This window comes from Anthonomus grandis, chromosome 1 (assembly GCF_022605725.1).
Source record: "Anthonomus grandis grandis chromosome 1, icAntGran1.3, whole genome shotgun sequence".
Classification (NCBI taxonomy): Eukaryota; Metazoa; Arthropoda; class Insecta; order Coleoptera; family Curculionidae; genus Anthonomus; species Anthonomus grandis.
Genome location: NC_065546.1, coordinates 42155652 through 42174084, shown reverse-complemented (window position 1 = coordinate 42174084; position 18433 = coordinate 42155652). Strand labels below are relative to the sequence as shown.

Genomic DNA, 18433 nt, shown 5'->3' with positions numbered 1-18433 from the left:
TTAGTTAGAAATTACGTAAAAGTATAAGTTAGCAAGTTAGTAAGGTAATAAAAATTGTGTGTATGACAAAATGCCAATAAAAGTCATGGCCAACTCAGCGAAAAATAAAGTAAAATCTAATTTTTTGACTTAAACACAAAATATTTTCATAAAGTGTTATACATCATTTTAAAGGGAAGAAAAAGATCTTTTTAATTCAGCAAAAAAACAAAATGGCCGCCATAAGAAAAAAAGAAGTTGAGGATGGAAACTCAGAACCGAAACGTCGAAAACAAAAACTGAATTCAGGTATGCGTTGTCCTTAAAAAGTTGCCCTAATAATGTTTTTACAGATTTTAAAAATACGTTGAAATAAAAAAAATACAGCCCTTTTTCCATAATGCAACTTTTTGATTTTTTCCAAATATTTCAAAATCGGAAAAAGATAAAATCGTTCTGAAAGCGGCACTTAATTGGTAACTAAATGGCCTACAACTTTCCCTATTTAACCAATTTTCTATCTCTTATAGTTTCCAAGATACCCATACATGTACACCCAATTTGGGCCACACTGTATATGTATGTATGTATGTATGTATTTGTTTGTTATTTTGTCACCTAGGAACATATCCCCTCTAATCCCATATAAATTACCATTCCATATTCGCGGTTTCTTTATTCGCGACATATTTACGGAACGTATACCCCGCAAATAAAGAGCTTTTACTGTATAAATAATACTATATTTTACGACCAGTGCCATGGCTCCTTGGCCCCCTAGGACGAGCCGCCACTGTTACATACAACTAAAAAGCCTTAATAACTCTCATGACGTAACAGCTGATTTCCCCCATAAATAATAATAAAATCGGTTAAAAATTAGAAAGTAAATAATCTACTCGCGTTTAAACTCATACTTTACCCGGTTGGGGGCGCTCCCCAAAACACGAAAATTCGTTCTTACTAACCCCGATAGAAGCGGTTTCATGTTTGCAACGCGGTGGTCATCTCGTCGTGTATGGTGGCAAGTTCGTGGATCCGTGCCGCCAATTGTTGATTGAGCGTCAGCAGGATTTGCTTTTGGGATTCGTGGGCGCTCAGGGCGATATCCAGCTCCGATTGAGCTAGTTTTACGGTCGCTTGCAGTTCTTGGTTTTCTTTTTGTAACGACTAGAGAGTGAAATTAAAATCAATTAAAACGTTCTTTTTATCATTCAAGGAGTGTTTTAATAGAATCTAAACTTGGAATTACAAATTTCTGTTGCATTGCGTGCAATAGCATTTTATACTTAGAACATTGAATGCCTAGAATAAGACTAGCTACAAGTCATAGGTGAGGTATTTGAGTTCACCATCTCTCAGACAATGATATCGAATCGATTTTCCAATTTTTTATACAATATATATTTTTTCTAAACCACTGAATATTTTTTTAATGTGTTGAATTTTGTAACAGCTAAAAATGTACTCTTAAGAATTGTCTTTTATTTGCTAACTAACAATATACAGTGCTTTTTTTTATCTGGGGTCATAGGGTTTTACGTGTAATATTTGTTATGTAATGTTAAAAGACATTTCTACAACTGTCTGGGCTTTTGTTTTGCTCAATTGGGAGGTCACTTTGAACAATTTATTTGAAAGGTTTTATTTGTTTATTGTTGATTTTTGAAAATATATTTTTGAGATTTTGAGGAAATTATTTTGTGTCACTGTCAGATATTTGTCTACCTTCTTTGAAGTGTAAAGGTAATGAAGGTTACGAGGTGCAGAAAAAGCAAACTTTTTCATCAGAAAAACGTATTTTAAATAGGTTTCTCGCCAATTTTTTTGCAAAATAATGGGATTTTTTAAAGTCTGTTAACTGAAGTTTGCTGTTAACAGACTTGAAAGTTGAAGTTTAATAACTTGTTCCAAGTTTCAATCCTATCGATTAAATAGAACAGGTTCTAACATGGGGTTGAAAATATTACACGTAAAACCCTATGACCCGAGATAAAAAAAATGCACTGTATACATTAAGACTAATAAAGAATAAAAAAAGATTCTTAACGAAAAAGTTAATAAAAAAAACTTGGCAACATAGAATTCTTCATATATTTACTATGCAAGAATCCAATGTTGCTACTTAGTGTTTTTTTCTAGATATTTTTGCATGTGCGAGAAGCTAGCTCCGATCGATATCTAGCAACTAGTCGAGAACGCACATATATTGTTTGCTAGCTACCTATATATCTCCGCGCCTGCTGTTATTGAAGGGAAAAAGTTTAATACAATACTCAAAAAACTCAGATTTTTCCGTCACAAATATTTCGTCTTTTATGACAACCTATAAGGATGACACTTTCCCAATTCGCCCTCAAAAAAATGCCCTCAATTTCCTTTTTCCCAATATATGTGACCGTCTTCGGACTTGTTTGTTATATCACTTTATTTTCTTGTGTTAGAATTGAGTAATCACTATAGCAACATGGAATACTAAGCCTGCTTATCAACAAAATATCCCCCTCTGTCCCCTGTGTAGATGTTGCGCTCAATCCAAAACAGCCAATGTTAAGATATTAATATTAAGATTTTATATATAAGCTGTATGGAGAGATGACAACAACAAATCATCAAATTGGAAGGATATAAACTTTTATGCCAAAAATAATAGCCAAAGAAAAATAAATGTACAACGTGAGTTTTCGAAGATAAAGTGTCTGATGCTGAAAAGGCTTTTTCTACGCAATTGGACATGTTACAACCTATAAACATCTATGATTACAAAAAGAAGTTCTGAAGAAACTCTGAAAAAAAAGGGTGAAAATTAACAGACCTCAATAAAAGCTTTGGAACAAAATAATCAAGCTTTTTTACAGAAAGGTAAAGACCTACAGCTAAAATTATTTAACTTTCAAACGGAATATAATTCAAAGCAATTAGAAGACCAACCTACTCTTGAAATTACGCGAAGAAATGCGAGGAACAAATACGGGTCTATTAAAGCTTTGGAAATGGATAACAAATGATATTGTTCGAAAATGAAAAAACTACAAGGTACTGCTGCACTTGAGAACAATACTGATATTTTTTCATATGCCAAAATCAGCCATGATGCTAGAAAAAAGACCTTAATTCTAGGTAAGGCAGTCGGGCAGAGGACTAAAAGGGTTGTTTATTTATTTGAAGTACAACCCAACAAAATACCATTTATAAGGCAAAAAATTACAATGTTGTAATAATTCTTAACCATTCACGGCCACGTCTACATATGCAGACAGACGTGCAGGGGCACGCCTGCAAATGAAGACGCAATTTGATCGTCCCCAGAGGACAAGTCTTCAATTGCAGTCGTTATTAGCGTGTACTAAGGTTTAGAAAGATCTGTTGTGTCCCACTAAATACTACAATAATACTGAGAATCGTCCCACGAAGCGTATGCATATATGTTACCTGCTCATGTGTTGACAGTCAGCTGATCTTTTGGCGCCAAGACTGCAAGTGCAGACAAAATCTACATAAGGTTAGACAATCAGACGTGGTTTGTGTGCCAATAAAGTGCGCCTGTGTTCGGTAAGTTTTAGAGGTGAAAAATAAGTAGAAACAGGGCTCATTTTTTTTTGGAAATTGTATTTACATATGGTTTTGGCCAGTTTCAATCTGGAGTTGGTGGTGATAATAGAAAACTAACATTGAAAAGTAGTGCACACAATAAATAACTAGGGCACAGTATAATATTTTGTTTTTACACGTTTTTGCTTATGTAGCTGCAGCTGTGTAGCCCGAAAATTCGTTGTGTGGTAGTTAGGTTAGGTTCAAAATTTTTTTAGGTGTATAGATTTTGGTAACCAAAACAGATAAAAAACATCTCATTGCATGAGCCCCTCCTCGCCAGAAAATCTAGGCAAGTACATACTGTGAATGGACATTCTGTATTACATAAGCTACTTGTCTCGGCAGTACAAGTAAAATTCTATTTTTTTGCAGAAAAATGGACGAAAAAGAAGAAGCTAGGCTGTTGAAGTTTTATGATGAAGTCGAGACTGCTGAATCAGTATCGTCTAGTTCGGATGAGGCTAGTCAACAAAGTGATGAGGATCCTTATCATAACTCATCAACAAGTGGGGATGAAGACTATGTTCCATCAAATAATAGCTCTGATGAAACTCAAGAAAGTACCGCTTCTGAGAACGAGGATATCAGTTCAGCATCGAATGACGCAGAACCGTTACCATCGCCAAGCTATAATTAGTCAGACAGCGATAAGGAATGGCACAGCGACGTTGAAGACATTCCGGATTTCAACTTTGACAACGCAAATGCTGGGATCAAATTAAGATTTGATCATGTACCATCACCGCTGGAAGTTTTCAAAACTTTGTGGGATGATGAAGTGATGGATCTTTTGACATCATGCACTAATGAGTATGGGAAAAAAATGGAAACGACCAACAGACCCCATGCAAGGTATGCGCGAATGGCATCATTTCCGAACACCAATTTTGAAGAAATGTGTAAGTTTTTTGGATTGTCACTTCTTCAAGCCCAAATACGTTTTCCAACTGTGCGAAAAATATTCTCCTTGAATCCCCTTTACTATCATCCCATATTTTCCAACGTAATGACTGGAAGGAGGTATGAGCAATTACTACGGGCGTTCAACTGCACCAAGGAAAAATTAAATGTCGATCGTCTGAATAAAGTTACTTCTCTGCTATAAATTTTGATACGCAATTATCAAAAAGCCTTTTCCCCGGAAGAGGCATTAGCACTGGATGAGTCGCTTTTATTGCACCGAGGCAGATTGAGCTTTAGGCAATATATAAAAAATAAACGTGCCAAATATGGAATTAAATTCTTTGAATTATGCTCTCCAAATGGGTACAATCATAACATTGAAATATATAAAGGAAAACAGGACGATGGAGAAGTTTCCAAGCTACAGGCATTGGTATTCAGACTAATGTAGCCATTTTTAGATAAAGGTCATCACTTGATAATGGACATTTATTATAATAGCGTGGGGTTGTCCAAAATTCTCCTTCGTAGAAAAACTCACACGACAGGTACTAAAACCCAAAAGTATTTACGACAAAAAAACTCAAAAGAGGCGACCATATTTGGAAAAGAAATGGTAAAGTGTATGTCAGCAAATGGAAGGACAAGCGCGATGTTTTGTGCATTACTACCAAATTTCACCCAACGATGATAGAGGTTTCGAATTCTTATGGGAAAAAACTACAAAAGCCAAAAGAAATTCACGAATATAACATGAATATGTCAGGGGTAGACAGATGTGATCAGTTTACTTCCTATTATAGCTGCCCCAGAAAATCAAACAGATGGTACAAAAAGGTGATATTTCATCTGTTAGATGTTACAGTTATAAATAGTTTCTTGCTGTATCGAGATATCACAAAATCAAAAACAAATTTACATCAATTTCGGGAGAGTATCATTAGGGGATTACTTGGGATTCCAAACAATTTGAGAGACGGAAGAAAACTGGTGAACCAAGGTGCAGCAAAAGCTGCAAAAGTTTCAGTCCCTGCGGCACACGTTACAGCTGAGGAGACAATTGTACCTGAAGTTCTACATGTCTTAGAAAAAATACCAGTCCCGCCCAACTCTAAACGCAAAAGCCATTTCCTGCGATGCCGGGAGTGTTCTAAGCATGACAAACGCGGGCAGACATCATGGAGATGTAAGGTTTGCGAAACGCATCCCCCATTGTGTGTTGGGCAATGCTTTGAAAATTTTCATTTCAATAAATGATTTCGGTTTTTGTAATATCTATGTTATAAGCATATGAATTAATATTTTTGTAGTTTCTTACTTTTGTGAATAAAAACTTTTATTTTTATACATGATATATTATTTCGTAGTACCTATGCAACCTTTCAATAAATATATTGTCTGCATAAGCAGTCTTGTCCCTATATAACGCAAGTTATTATCCAAAGGGACAGGTCTGCAATAGCAGTCTGGGTGTTTCTTTACGAAAAAACACCACAAACAAAAAAATTCTAACTGACATATTATTTATGCCCTTAAGACATGCCGATTCTAAAAAAAAAATGTTCTAGGAAGACCCCAAAAAAGTTTGTTTTGTCCGCGAATGGGTTAAGGTATCGTCAATATATATAGATACATTGATATATGCTACATAATATTAAAGTATAAACTGTATTTTAAATATTCTGATAACAAGTCTTAACACTAAAAAATAAGTAAGTTAGAAAAAACAAATCAATCCAAAATGAAAGAAAAATTTTTTCAACCGAAGTTTGATTATATCTCAGAAACATTAAAGAAAAATTTACATAAAAGTAAAGTCGAAAAATGCTTAGGAGAAAAAGAAAAAAAACAGAAAATTTCATTGGATAATCTTCAATATGCTCTCACAACTTCAGCTCGTAAGCACGCAACTAAATCACAAGACTGAGAGATTGTTTTAGCGTTAGTACACATTACATACAATGGTAAATATTGCCGTATAATAAAATCTTATATTCCTAAAATTTAATGGTAGTACGCAAAAAAATAATTTTTATAGTAAACTAGGACAATCAATATCTCCACACAGAACTGTATGTAACAAAACAACGGAAGCTTTATTTCTCCTCAATTCAGGAGATTCCATGGAGAATCGGGTTAAAAGGAGATTGTATGAAATATCCTGCGGAGGATTTTAAAAATCTAACTTTAATCAATTTTAAAAAACTCAAGAAACTTTCGTTGAATCTTTTCTCTAGAATATTTATGAATTGCATAATAGGGGCTCCGAATAACAGAATTCGTATTCAAGTTTAGAACATACAAAACAATAAAGTTTTTATTGCTTCCGTGTTATGGAAACCTTGATAATTGCGAACCGTGAAGATCGATGCAAGATTAGAGACATGTGATAAACGAAAATTTAGTTACAAAGGTACACGAACACACAAATCCGAAATAGATCGACATCGATTCAGACTTTTTGAGAAAGTGTATTGAATTCCAAGATGTTAAGAATTATAATTCATTATCAGTGCACCCCAAAACAACCCACTTCAAATTAGTTTGCAAAGAATGGCAATCACTTGTGTTCACGATAGTAGAATAAATCTTAAAATCATCAGCAAATACGAGTTTTTTTCGGGTAAGAATAGTACTTAAATAATTTATAACTAGCACAAAGAAGAAAGGCTCTAGGTTAGAGAAAAAGCTAAAACAACTATTTTGTACAGTGCATTATTAAATCCGGTGCTCGTTATATGGACGTACTTAAACAGAACGAAGATTCAATTTTTTTAGGTCCAGAGATTACAATAACAATTTCACCAAACCAGTATAAAATTTATAATCTAGTTAAGGTAAATTAGATGATTTCAATATATTATTGGAAAAATTAAATTACACGCGAAACATTAGTTTTAGAAATTCATAATAAGCGAGGCCACGGAAATTACAGTTATTGCATATTTTTTAGCCGTTGTTGGATATTTCGAAGCTTATCGTGAGAATTCAATACCAGATTGATATTCTCAAGGACTCTAATATCAGTTATGATACTGTTCAAAAGATTTTTAAAAAGTACAAATTTATTCCGCATAAGTACCAACCAGTTCAAAAGCTTTTGGTAGGAGATCCAGAGAGAAGACTTGGTTTTTGCCATTGGTATTTAAACTTTGTCGCCAAAATGTAAATAACTTTCGTTACATTTTATGGACAGATGAATCAAATTTCTGAAATTCTGGAATGCTTAATAGAAAACACCACCATTATTAGACAAGAGAAAATCTTTTGTTAGTACATCCAAGAGGTCCATAAGTCCGTTTCAGTTTTAACGTTTGGTGCGTTATCATCAGTGGATAGGAACATATGGCCTCACCCAATGGCCTCCCAGATCGCCAGATCTAACCCCACTTGATTACTTTTTCTGGGGTTACTTAAAAAACCAAATCTACAAGTAAAGGTACGACAATGTCGACGCTTTAAAGTTAAAAGTGTGAAAACTTATTAACTTGTAACCTAGGAGAAAAGTCATTATAAACTTTTTTCTTTCAAATTTGATGTTTTAACTGAAAAAATATAAGATACACATTAAAAAATGCTACTAGTTTGCTAATTTAAGCAACTTTGTATTTTCACTAGTAACAAAGTTACCAATGGTGGACACTTAATTTGGATAACCCTGTATATCTTACAGACTGCAAGTTTTATTATCAAAACTCATATAAACGAAATAAGAGACAATTCTTTTCATTCTAGGTTCACTTACAGTTTCAGATTACCCATATCACACAGTGCGCGAATAAAAAAGTCATTTGTTTATGTGGATGAGAAAATCTTTAATTTCCTCTTAGCATTGGATAAATAGACTGTCCTGTTAGATCTGAAAGAGAGGTTTAAAGGAAATATTGGTCTCAGAGGCCTGTTATACTCTGGACGACAATTTTAATGTAACTAGCTGAAATTAATATTTACTTTTCTTTTATATAATTAGTGGTATTTAATTTTTTATGTATTTTAATGTTGTTGAATTTTGAATGTATATTAAACAATTTCATACTCAAGAATGTCGTTCTGTACTCCGTGATATTTGTGTTTTATTAGGACTAATTTAGCTCATTGCAAGGCTTTGTCAACAACTCTGTGATAATAAAGCTAGTTTTTAAATTTGAATCTGAAAAAAACAGGTTTCCCATTATCCATTAAAAAAGAAAATGTTCAGCACAGTTCAATTTGGGTTCCTAAAGAACAAATCTGCTAATTATGCTATTTTTAATTTCTTGAAGAGATTTTATGCAAGGAGTGCCATAACAAAAGCAGTTGATTGTGTGAATGACAGGACATTGGTGCACAATTTGGAGATATGTGGATTCAGAGGTTGAGGAGTCGATTGGTTTCAATCATATTTAAGCAATAAGATCACTCTCATACTATGAAAAAATCTTTAACCAGAGGATCTTAATACTGGTGTTCTATTTTGACATTATGGATCTGAATATTTCTAGAAAGTTTATTATGTTTGCAGATGATGCCACTGTGTTATGGAACAATAGAGATTAGGAGTTTTTGATGGACTTTGTCGACTATGACCTACAGCTAATTAAAAATTGGTGTGACTCGTTTCAATATTTCAAAAACAAACACTATGTCTTTTAAGTCCACTTTACCTCCAGCTGATCTAGAAAATCAAATTTTAGTCAGAACTGTTGAAAGTAATTTTCTAGGCTTGCAAATTGATCATACATTAAAATTTGAACATCATATTGAGCTTCTTGCGGTTCTTGTGCTAAACAGCTAATTCAGGCAGTATTTGTGTTACAAGAAAGGGCCATTAGGTACATGAATAAAGCCAAAGTGAGGAATTCATGTATTACAAATAAAAGATTAGTGGAAAAATATGTTAAAGGAACTAAAGTCAAAGGGTTGCTTGTTGCAGGAGCCTATTACGATATTCAAGAATATTTTAACAATAGATTTACTTGTTGGCAAAAGCTTACTGGGTTAGATATTCTGTATGTGGTACGTACTGTGCATTATTCTACCTGACATGTAACTCTTCATCACTTTTAACTACTTAGGTCTTTAATTTTTAGTTTAGCCTAGATATGAGCTAAATATGAGATTATTTACAACAAATGTTATAGAATAATAAAGCAGATTTGATTTACTTTGTTTTGAAATAAAGTTCATAGAAACATTTGTACAAGTAACATGGGCCCGTTTTACCTCTTAATGAACTAGGTTGGCTCAAAAAATTAGGCTAGTTAAAGTTAAAAATTGAACATGAACACCCATCTACTCTCTATTCAATGTTGTTATGATAATTTTTATACCTGGATGTCCGGAAGTCTCCCGCCAGACGTAAGATTCCTGATCTCGTCATTTTTCTTCTGCACTTCGATCTCTAGTTGTTCCACTTTCAGCCTTAGGGACTGCACTTCTTTTCTTAATTCGTCGCCTATATCACCGCCACCTAAAATAGAAAAATTAAATATACAATATCACAATATAAACTGTAAAAGGCTGTAAATACCTCTACTATTTTCTAAATCGTTTTGATACTTGGACTTCATACGAGAGTTTTCTTCCTTAAGACTCGCCAATTGTCTTTTCCATTCCTCGACATTTGCCGTGCTTTCCTGTAGGGCGCTAGTCAGCCGTGCGTTATTACTTTTCAAGGTGGTGAGCTCGATTTCCCATTTCTTTGCATTGGCAGAACTGAAATAAGTTTAAATCACTTGTTAAATCTTTTTTTGATACATGGCATTTTGGCTTGGGCAGGACTTTATTGCTACAAGTAATTAAAAAAATAGATTCCTAAAATTATATATAAAAAAGATCGATGGTACTCAACAGAACTTCTTTTCAATGTAAATATTAAAACTATGAAATCCATGTAGATGTACAATTTATAATTACATACATGAATGAATTTATAATTCCATAAAAACCTATTTAAACACTAAAACCTTTCCAAAAAAATTTTCCATTTTTCCAGTCTTAAAATAAGAGGTTCAGCAAATATCGAGAATTATAGACCAAAAGCCATTTCATCCTGTGCTACAAAGATTTTTGAATCAATTACATGGATTTTACAAAGACTTTTGACAACATCTTGCATAGTGTTCTTTTAGACAAATTAGATGAAGATTTTGGGTTTAATACTAATTTAGTTCAGTTTTTTCAATCTTGTTTAAAACATAGATGATAGAAAGTTTTTGTTAGAGGATAAAGGTCAGACATTTTGTTTTCAATGATTTGTCTAAAGAAATTAATAACTCAGAATGTTTATTATTAACTTATATAAAAAAATCAAAAACTGCAAGATAATTTGAACAGAATTTATAGTTGGTCACTAAAATATGGTCTACTTTTTAATATTAGCAAATGTAATGTAATGAGCTTAACAAGAAAAAAAATAAAAATAAGATTAATGGAGAGGTTTTGTATCAAGTTGGAAGTGGCGGAATCTTTGTGTTGTTTTTGATTCGCAACTTGATTTTAAAATGCATATTAGTGAAATTGTTAACAAAGCGATTTTATATGCTTTGTACGGATTTATTGTCAGAAACCGTAAAAACCTTTATAATCTAAAATGTGTCAGAACAGTCTATGTATCTTATGGAAGAACCTAGCATATTACTCTATTATATGGAGCCCCTATTGCTTATATACTATTATTTTTTAAACATGGCACAGAAAAAATTATTAAGATATATTATTAATAACTGGCACATATCAGCTGTGTAATTCCCAAATTTGATATCATGAAAACATACAGCTTAAAAACGTTAGAAAGTCGCCGAACTATGGCATGTTTATTAATATTGCATAAACTTATTAATGGTAATATTGATGATCCTACTTTGTTAGCTTTGTGAAATAAGTATGTACCAGATTATAAATCAACAAATTCTGTAGTGTTGTATGTGGATGGTACATGTACAAACTAGTATTTAAATTCTCCTACTATATAACGTAGACATAACATATTATACAGTGCATGCGTAAAGTAGCGGATAAATTGAATAAAAATGAAATAAACCGTTTCTGAAAAAAATGCCCGAACCCGTCGATTTTAATATTGGGTTTAGAGTTTTTCTACGTGGAGAGACGTAAAATAATTTACTACGTAAAAGATATGACGTCATCAATATGTTTTTTAAATGGAAACCACCTTTTTTTAATGCAGAATCAGAAAGAACGCATTTTTTTACAAATGAATAGTGGTTACATAAGCAATTTTGAACGAAAAGTGATGATAAAATGTAAAATTAAAGAAATACCTGTAAAATAATCCAAACATCGAATGATGTTGTGGAAGCTGCTACTAGTGATAGAGATGTAAGTTATAAGTTTAATATTTTATAGATGTAAGTTATAATTAATGTATGGGGAAAATTTACTCTATTTTCCGATGATACCACACTTCTTTGGCACAGCCCAGACACAGATCCTCTGCGAACTACATTAGCAACTGATCTTCAGGCAGTAAATCTCTGGTTTGAATCAAACTTGCTGTCTTTTGCTTGCCTTTTTCTAATTCAGTAGTTCAGCAGATTGATAATACAACATTTTTGGGTATATTCATTGACAGAGAACTCAGATTTGAAGAGCATATCTTCGGTACTTGCAAAAAGGTGTCTGCAGGTTGTTTTGCAGTCAGAGCGGCTACCCTGGAGCTTGGCATGGAGTTTGGAAGATCTGTATATTTTTCATTAATTGAATCCCACCTTAGGTATGCCATTTGCTTCTGGGGTAATGCAGCTGCCTACCTTCTACAAATGCTGCTTGTTTTACAGAAGCGTGCTGTACGTTACATCTGTGGGGCTAAACCAAGAAATTCCTGTCGCCCATTATTTGTTAGGCTGGGCATACACACTGTCTTCTCCCTCTACATTCAGGAAGTGGCCTGCTTACTTTTTGCAAATCGCTTTAAATTTATAACCCCAAATCCAAGATACTTAACGCGTCAAGTGAACGATCTAAATCTTCCAATCTCCTCCTCCACAATTACTAAAAAAAATATTTTCTACTAGGGAATCAAAATTTTCAATCGTTTACCAGGTGGAATCAGGGAGGCAACATGTATTGACACTTTTAAACGTAAATTGAAAATACTTTTGACCGAAAAATGTTACTATTCACTGGATGAATACTACGTCGACACATTCTAATTTTCCCTAAGTGTAAGTTTACAGTATTTGAATTTTATTTGATTTGTTTGTATGATTAGAATTCTTTGCTGTCTTATACTTGAGGGGATAATTATGGAATTTAATTTACTTTTTATGTATTTTTTTTTCTGCTGTTCTTATGTATTGTTTTCTGATGTTTGTTTTGGAACTCGAGTGTGTATGGGGTGTAGTGGTTAAGTTTAGTGGTAGTAATTTAAGGTAGCTTTGTTTAGAACAATTTTTCTTTGTTAATAACAATAAAGCATGTTTTTTTTTTTAATAAATAAACAGCTTATCAGCAAAACATTTTAAAAGGCACTGTTTCAAAAATAATTAAAAAATTTGAAGAGAGAGGAAATGTTTCAGTAGCCCACAAGCAAGGAAGACCAAGAAAGTTGTCCAAAAGGGCTATGAAGGTAATGAAAAGAATATCGATGAACGACCCAAAGAAAACTTCTATAGATATTTCTGGAGAAATGAGTGAAATGGGGATTTCTGTGTCTGCTCACATGGTAAGAAGAAGGCTAAATGAAGTGGGGCTTAATGGAAGAGTTGCTGTAAAGAAACCACTAATATCAAAGAAAAATAGAAAGGATCACTTGAAATTTGCACGAGATCATCTTACCTGGTCTCACCAAAATTGGAATACTGTATTGTTTAGTGAAGAAAGTAAGTTTCAATTATTTGGGGGTGACGGGAGACGTTATGTCCGGAACCAACAGGTACAAGGTACAGCCACAAATACCAAATGCCTACGGTAAAACATGGTGGAAGCGTAATGGTGTGGGGTTGTTTCTCCCGATCAGGTGTTGGTCCCCTGGTTAAAATGGATGGAATAATGGACCGATTTCTATACAAAGACATATTGGAGAACAACATCTTGCCTCATGCTGAGGAGGAAATGCCATTGAGATGGTTGTTTCAGCAAGAAACACAAGTCCCAATTTGTGAAAAACTGGTTAAATAAACAGAGCATTGCTTTAATGGATTGGGCTTCACAGTCCCTAGATCTGAATCCCATAGAGAATTTATGGGATCATTTGGACAGGAAGATTCGAAACCATTCGATTTCAAACAAGGCTCAACTGTGGGAAATACTGCAAACTGAGTGGGCTGCCATTTCCAGTGAAGACTGTGCAAGACTTGTCAATTCTATGCCACGAAGATGTAGAGAAGTAATAAATTCGGAGGGATATGCCACAAAATATTAGCAGATTTTGATTTAGGTGTAATTTATATAAATAACTTTCTTCAGTTTCCAAACTTTTGGCCAAGAAAATGTTAATTTTATTTCATTTTCTTTTTATAATACATTTAATTTTAAATTAATATGTTAAGTTAAGTAATATATTATATATCCTTTATCACAATATAAGTAACTTTATTATAGTTCCTGGTTTCCTAAAAAAAAAATAATACAAATTAAAAAAGTTTCCATACTTTTGGCCACCACTGTATATTATACACACCTCCCATTTTATACTCAAGAATCTCCTTCTCTACTCTGTGATATATGTATTGTATTAGAATTAATTTAGCTCATAGCAATGCTGTATCAACAACTCTGTGTTGGTTTTGAATTTGATTTTTTAAAAGTGCATGTAAAAATCATTTGATTGTAAATTTAGTATAAAACCACTTATTTCTAAACAATTTTTCATGTCAGTTTGTCTATAATATACAAAGATAATATGTATATTAGTAAGAAGGTAATGGTATAATGTATAAATGACAAAAGTTTTAACAAGTGTAAATAGTTATTTTGTATTAAAATTATTAATTATATTTTTTCTTGTAATATGAATATGTAGTTAATTTTTTTTACTAAATAAATGGTAAAAATTAAAAACCAAAAATATGCAACAAATAAACATTTAATGACAGGACTTACCTTTGCGCCAAGGCTAACTTAAGACGGTCATTTTCGTACTTCAGTTGCATCTCGACGTTGTTTGGGGATCCGCCCGTGCTGCTAAAAGTAGGTTTTTCCATTTTTACCTGGTGACTGGGACTCTCAGAACTCTGGATTCCTGATAAGGAATGCGAACGTCCGTGTCCCGAATCGTCTTGATCTTTAATGTTTGGTATTGGAGGAAGTGCAGCAGTACCTTATGATCATTTAAACATTTATTTCAACAGAAAATTGGAACTCCAAAATGTAATTTAAAAGGGGATAATTTACTTGTTATTACTCACAGTGCAATAAAGTGAACTGTCGCACTGGACTTATCAATTTAAACTTATATTAAACTATTTACTTTGCCTCATTCTTATCTCCTGATAAATGGATGATTTATAGGCAGAAAAAGGGAAATAGCAAATATTTACCTGGTGGTTCCAAAAGGTTATCAGCATTTTCTTGATTACTAGAAGCAGTTCTTGCATTAATTGGGCTAGCATTTGCGCTAGTCACAGGAGTTACAGCAGACCCTCCATTTGCAGTAACTTTACTTATGGCTGATCTTGTAGCTTCTTTAACCTCACTAAACTTATCAATAAACTAAAATAAAAAACATTTTTTCACTATTAAATGCCCCTAGTTAAAAATGTTACCTTCTGTAACTCAGCCTCTGAAGAAAATCCCAGCCCATACACTGTGTTTGCCCTAACATCAGACCATTGCCCAAACTTCTGAGATGTTTTTGTAAAAGTCATGTTAGGGGTGACTGTGCTGTTTATCACAGCTTTTTGGCCTTCCACACTTATTATCCTGTATAAGCTACGAGAAGAATCGTAGAAAAATGATACACTCACTGCTGTGCTTGATGCAGGCATCCAGGACCTTTTCGTCTTTGGGTCAATGTGAAAGACATGGGCCTTACATGTGAAAATTGGTTGTTCACTGTAAAGATAAAGGTTGAAAAAAGTGGCAAAAACGCATACATTTTATTCAGAGAGCGGGGATTGAAAATGTCCAAATTGTCAAGTTTTTCAGGAAAATTGTCCTCAAAAAAATGTAAGGGGAAAAAATTAGGAAGCCATGGGTTACAAAGAAAATAAGGGTAGAAAGCTATTTTGTGCCACATTTTTTATAACATTTTTGACACATATAAAGTGATTTATTGCATAGTAATTAAGTTCACAAAACAAAATTTTTATAACAATCAAATTAATCAGGCAAAAACAAGTCTAAAGAAATTTGTCACATAATTAATAATTTGAGAGGCATGACTGTCAGTTCTAGTAATCAGCATCAGATTAATGTTAACAATTTTAATGATTTTCATTGCTCTATTGCTCAAAAGCTGACTTGCCAGATGCCATATGGGTTGGATCCTATGCAATATTTGAGACATATTTCAGTGTCTGGTTCATTTAGCTTATTTCATACTCATATTAATGAAATTAAAACCATACTTAGACAAATTCAGAATAAAAACTCATGAGGAATTGACTGAAGTTTCAGTAGAAATATTTACCAGGCTGCCAGATTGTGTGTTTTAGCTACTACAATAAATAATTCTTTTGATTCAAGTATATTCCCATATAGTTTAAATTCAGCTTTGGTAAGACCTCTGTTTAAAGGTGGCAGTTTTAAAGATCCTTTTTTTTCTATAACCCTATATCCCTTCTTCCTACTTTATCTAAGTTATAGAAAAGATAGTCAAATCTAGAATGATGTCATTTCTTTAAAAACATAAATTTTTAAATATTAGCCAGTTTGGAATCCAACAAATTTTTGGGGAAGTGGCTGTGTGAATTAAGGAATACTGCTGCAGAAACTTACTTATTAGGGTTTTCAAAGAGTTACTCTCAACTGGCTACAGTCTTACTTAACTAATCAGAAACCATATGTGAAGTGTTTAACTTCTGTCTTGGTTGATTTTTATTGCTCAAAAAAAACTAATATAAACTTTAAATGTACTGTACTGATATAGTTCTAGATGTCTCATTAAGTAGGCAACTTACAAGTTTTTGGGATTGGTGGTTGAAGTTTGATGGCCATACACAGATCTCGAGAAAAAAAATTGACATCCTCATGTTTTTCGGTAAGGGCAGCAAAAATTTGGACATATATATGATTTACAAAAAATACAAAAGATCACTAAATAGCAGAACAATGCAATTAATGGTAACAAGGTTCAGAACCAAGAATTTGGGAATACCCATTCTAAAAACTTCCTTGACTAAGAGTTCAATCATATATGAGTGAATAAAAATATTTAACCATCTGCTTCTGAAAATCAAAAATTTAGATAGTGAGGGACTTTTTAAACAGGTGAAGAAAGTATTGTTAAGCAAGGCCTTTTATTCTCTTAAGGAATTTTATCATCTATCATTGTAAATTGTAAGTATTGTTAACTTATTGTTGTTCATGTTTGTCTGCCTTTTGTTGTTATTTTGTTATACATAAAAATTGTTTTTTATACCTTTATCTAACATTTTTTCTTTTTTAATTCAGCTTTGTAAATAGGAGTCTTAGCTCCTCATACAATAAAGCATAATTGACTTGAATTGTCTTTGATTTGGAAATGAATAGTTGAACACATAAATAAGATGGAATTTTAAAAGTGTTTAAAGATAATATACAAAAGTTCTACATCATTAGTAGGTATAGAACCAAAGGAAATTAGGTATATTTTTAGCCAAATTTTGTTCAACTATTTGGACTGACATTTATTTTATTCTAATTATAGTTTCTTGGCAGATTAAAGCAGTCTAACAATTAACAGGGTTCTAAGGAATATCAAAGAAATCAATTTAATAGTAAATTTAAAATAGTATTAAACATTCTATATATGTCTATACATTTCTATCATATGAGCCCTTTATAACACAATTTTAAAAATTAAAAATAATGAAAATATGATTATCATGAATAATTTATTGTTCTAGCTTTGTTAATAATAGATTTCCTTATAATTTTCATACAATATATATCAGATAATTGCCAGTATTGTTGGCAAAGTTTAGGACTGAAAGTTTTGACCTAAACATACAATTTGTTCAAGCCTGTATAGTTTTTTAGATATTTTATTGAATTATAAATGTCTGGGTGTGACATCCACAAGCCTTTTCAACAATTTTATTTATTAATTTGCAAGTTTATTATAAGGCGAATAAATAAATAAAAAATAAATTAAAAAAAAACAAGAACTGGGTGTGATTCCTTCATGAAATCCACTGTGCTAAATAACTATACCATATAACGTCCGAATTACCAATAAAACAGTTTTTAAAATTGGCATTTAATTATGGATATGGCTTACCCCATGGTTTCTTTTCCGGAAGTCATTAAGAAATCGATATTTTCAACTTTTATTTTTCTAAAAAATTAACAACAAATTCCGATCAACAATCTTATTTTTTAATTGACAGGACAGGACTGACTGATGACAGCTGCTTTTTGACATTGATAGACGTCAATGGAGTGGTGGAAGGAACGTCACGAACTTAAAGCCATAAATAACTTGGCGAGTAAGCGCTTATAAGCGTATAAGGCGCATTAAGCGTTTGTTAGGTTCGCGGTCTCCCGAGACTCGATATTATGTTAAAGTCAAAGGGAAGCTATACAATAATAAACAATAAATATTGATGTAAATTTTTTTGTATTTTTTTAGTGTCGAGAAGCATTACATTTCTTAGTATTAGTTTTAATTTATTTAATATTAATGTATATGAGGCAGTTAAGACATCTAAACCCAACAAAAATGCAGAAAAGAATAAATTATCAAAAGAGCGAATAGATTTGCAAAAAATACAGTGAAGAACGTAAAGGTGAGGTTGCACTGATATTTTTTTAAATTGATTTTTGATTAGTTTGTGTTTATTTCTGTGGAAAAAAATATGAGTGAGGTTACGTT

General features: G+C 32.6%; 1 protein-coding gene across 1 annotated transcript; it reads right to left on the bottom strand.

Annotated features, from left to right (window-relative positions):
• Nucleotides 1-700: 700 nt before the first annotated feature.
• Nucleotides 701-17951, bottom strand: LOC126739626 (homer protein homolog 2). The gene is made up of 7 exons (XM_050445385.1): nucleotides 17840-17951; nucleotides 15183-15471; nucleotides 14958-15129; nucleotides 14521-14737; nucleotides 9986-10170; nucleotides 9786-9925; nucleotides 701-1149 (listed from the first exon to the last, which is right to left on the bottom strand). Exons 1-7 carry the CDS (start codon nucleotides 17863-17865, stop codon nucleotides 964-966), a joined length of 1215 nt encoding a protein of 404 aa, XP_050301342.1. The 5' UTR covers nucleotides 17866-17951; the 3' UTR covers nucleotides 701-963.
• Between the last annotated feature and the right edge of the window lie 482 nt (nucleotides 17952-18433).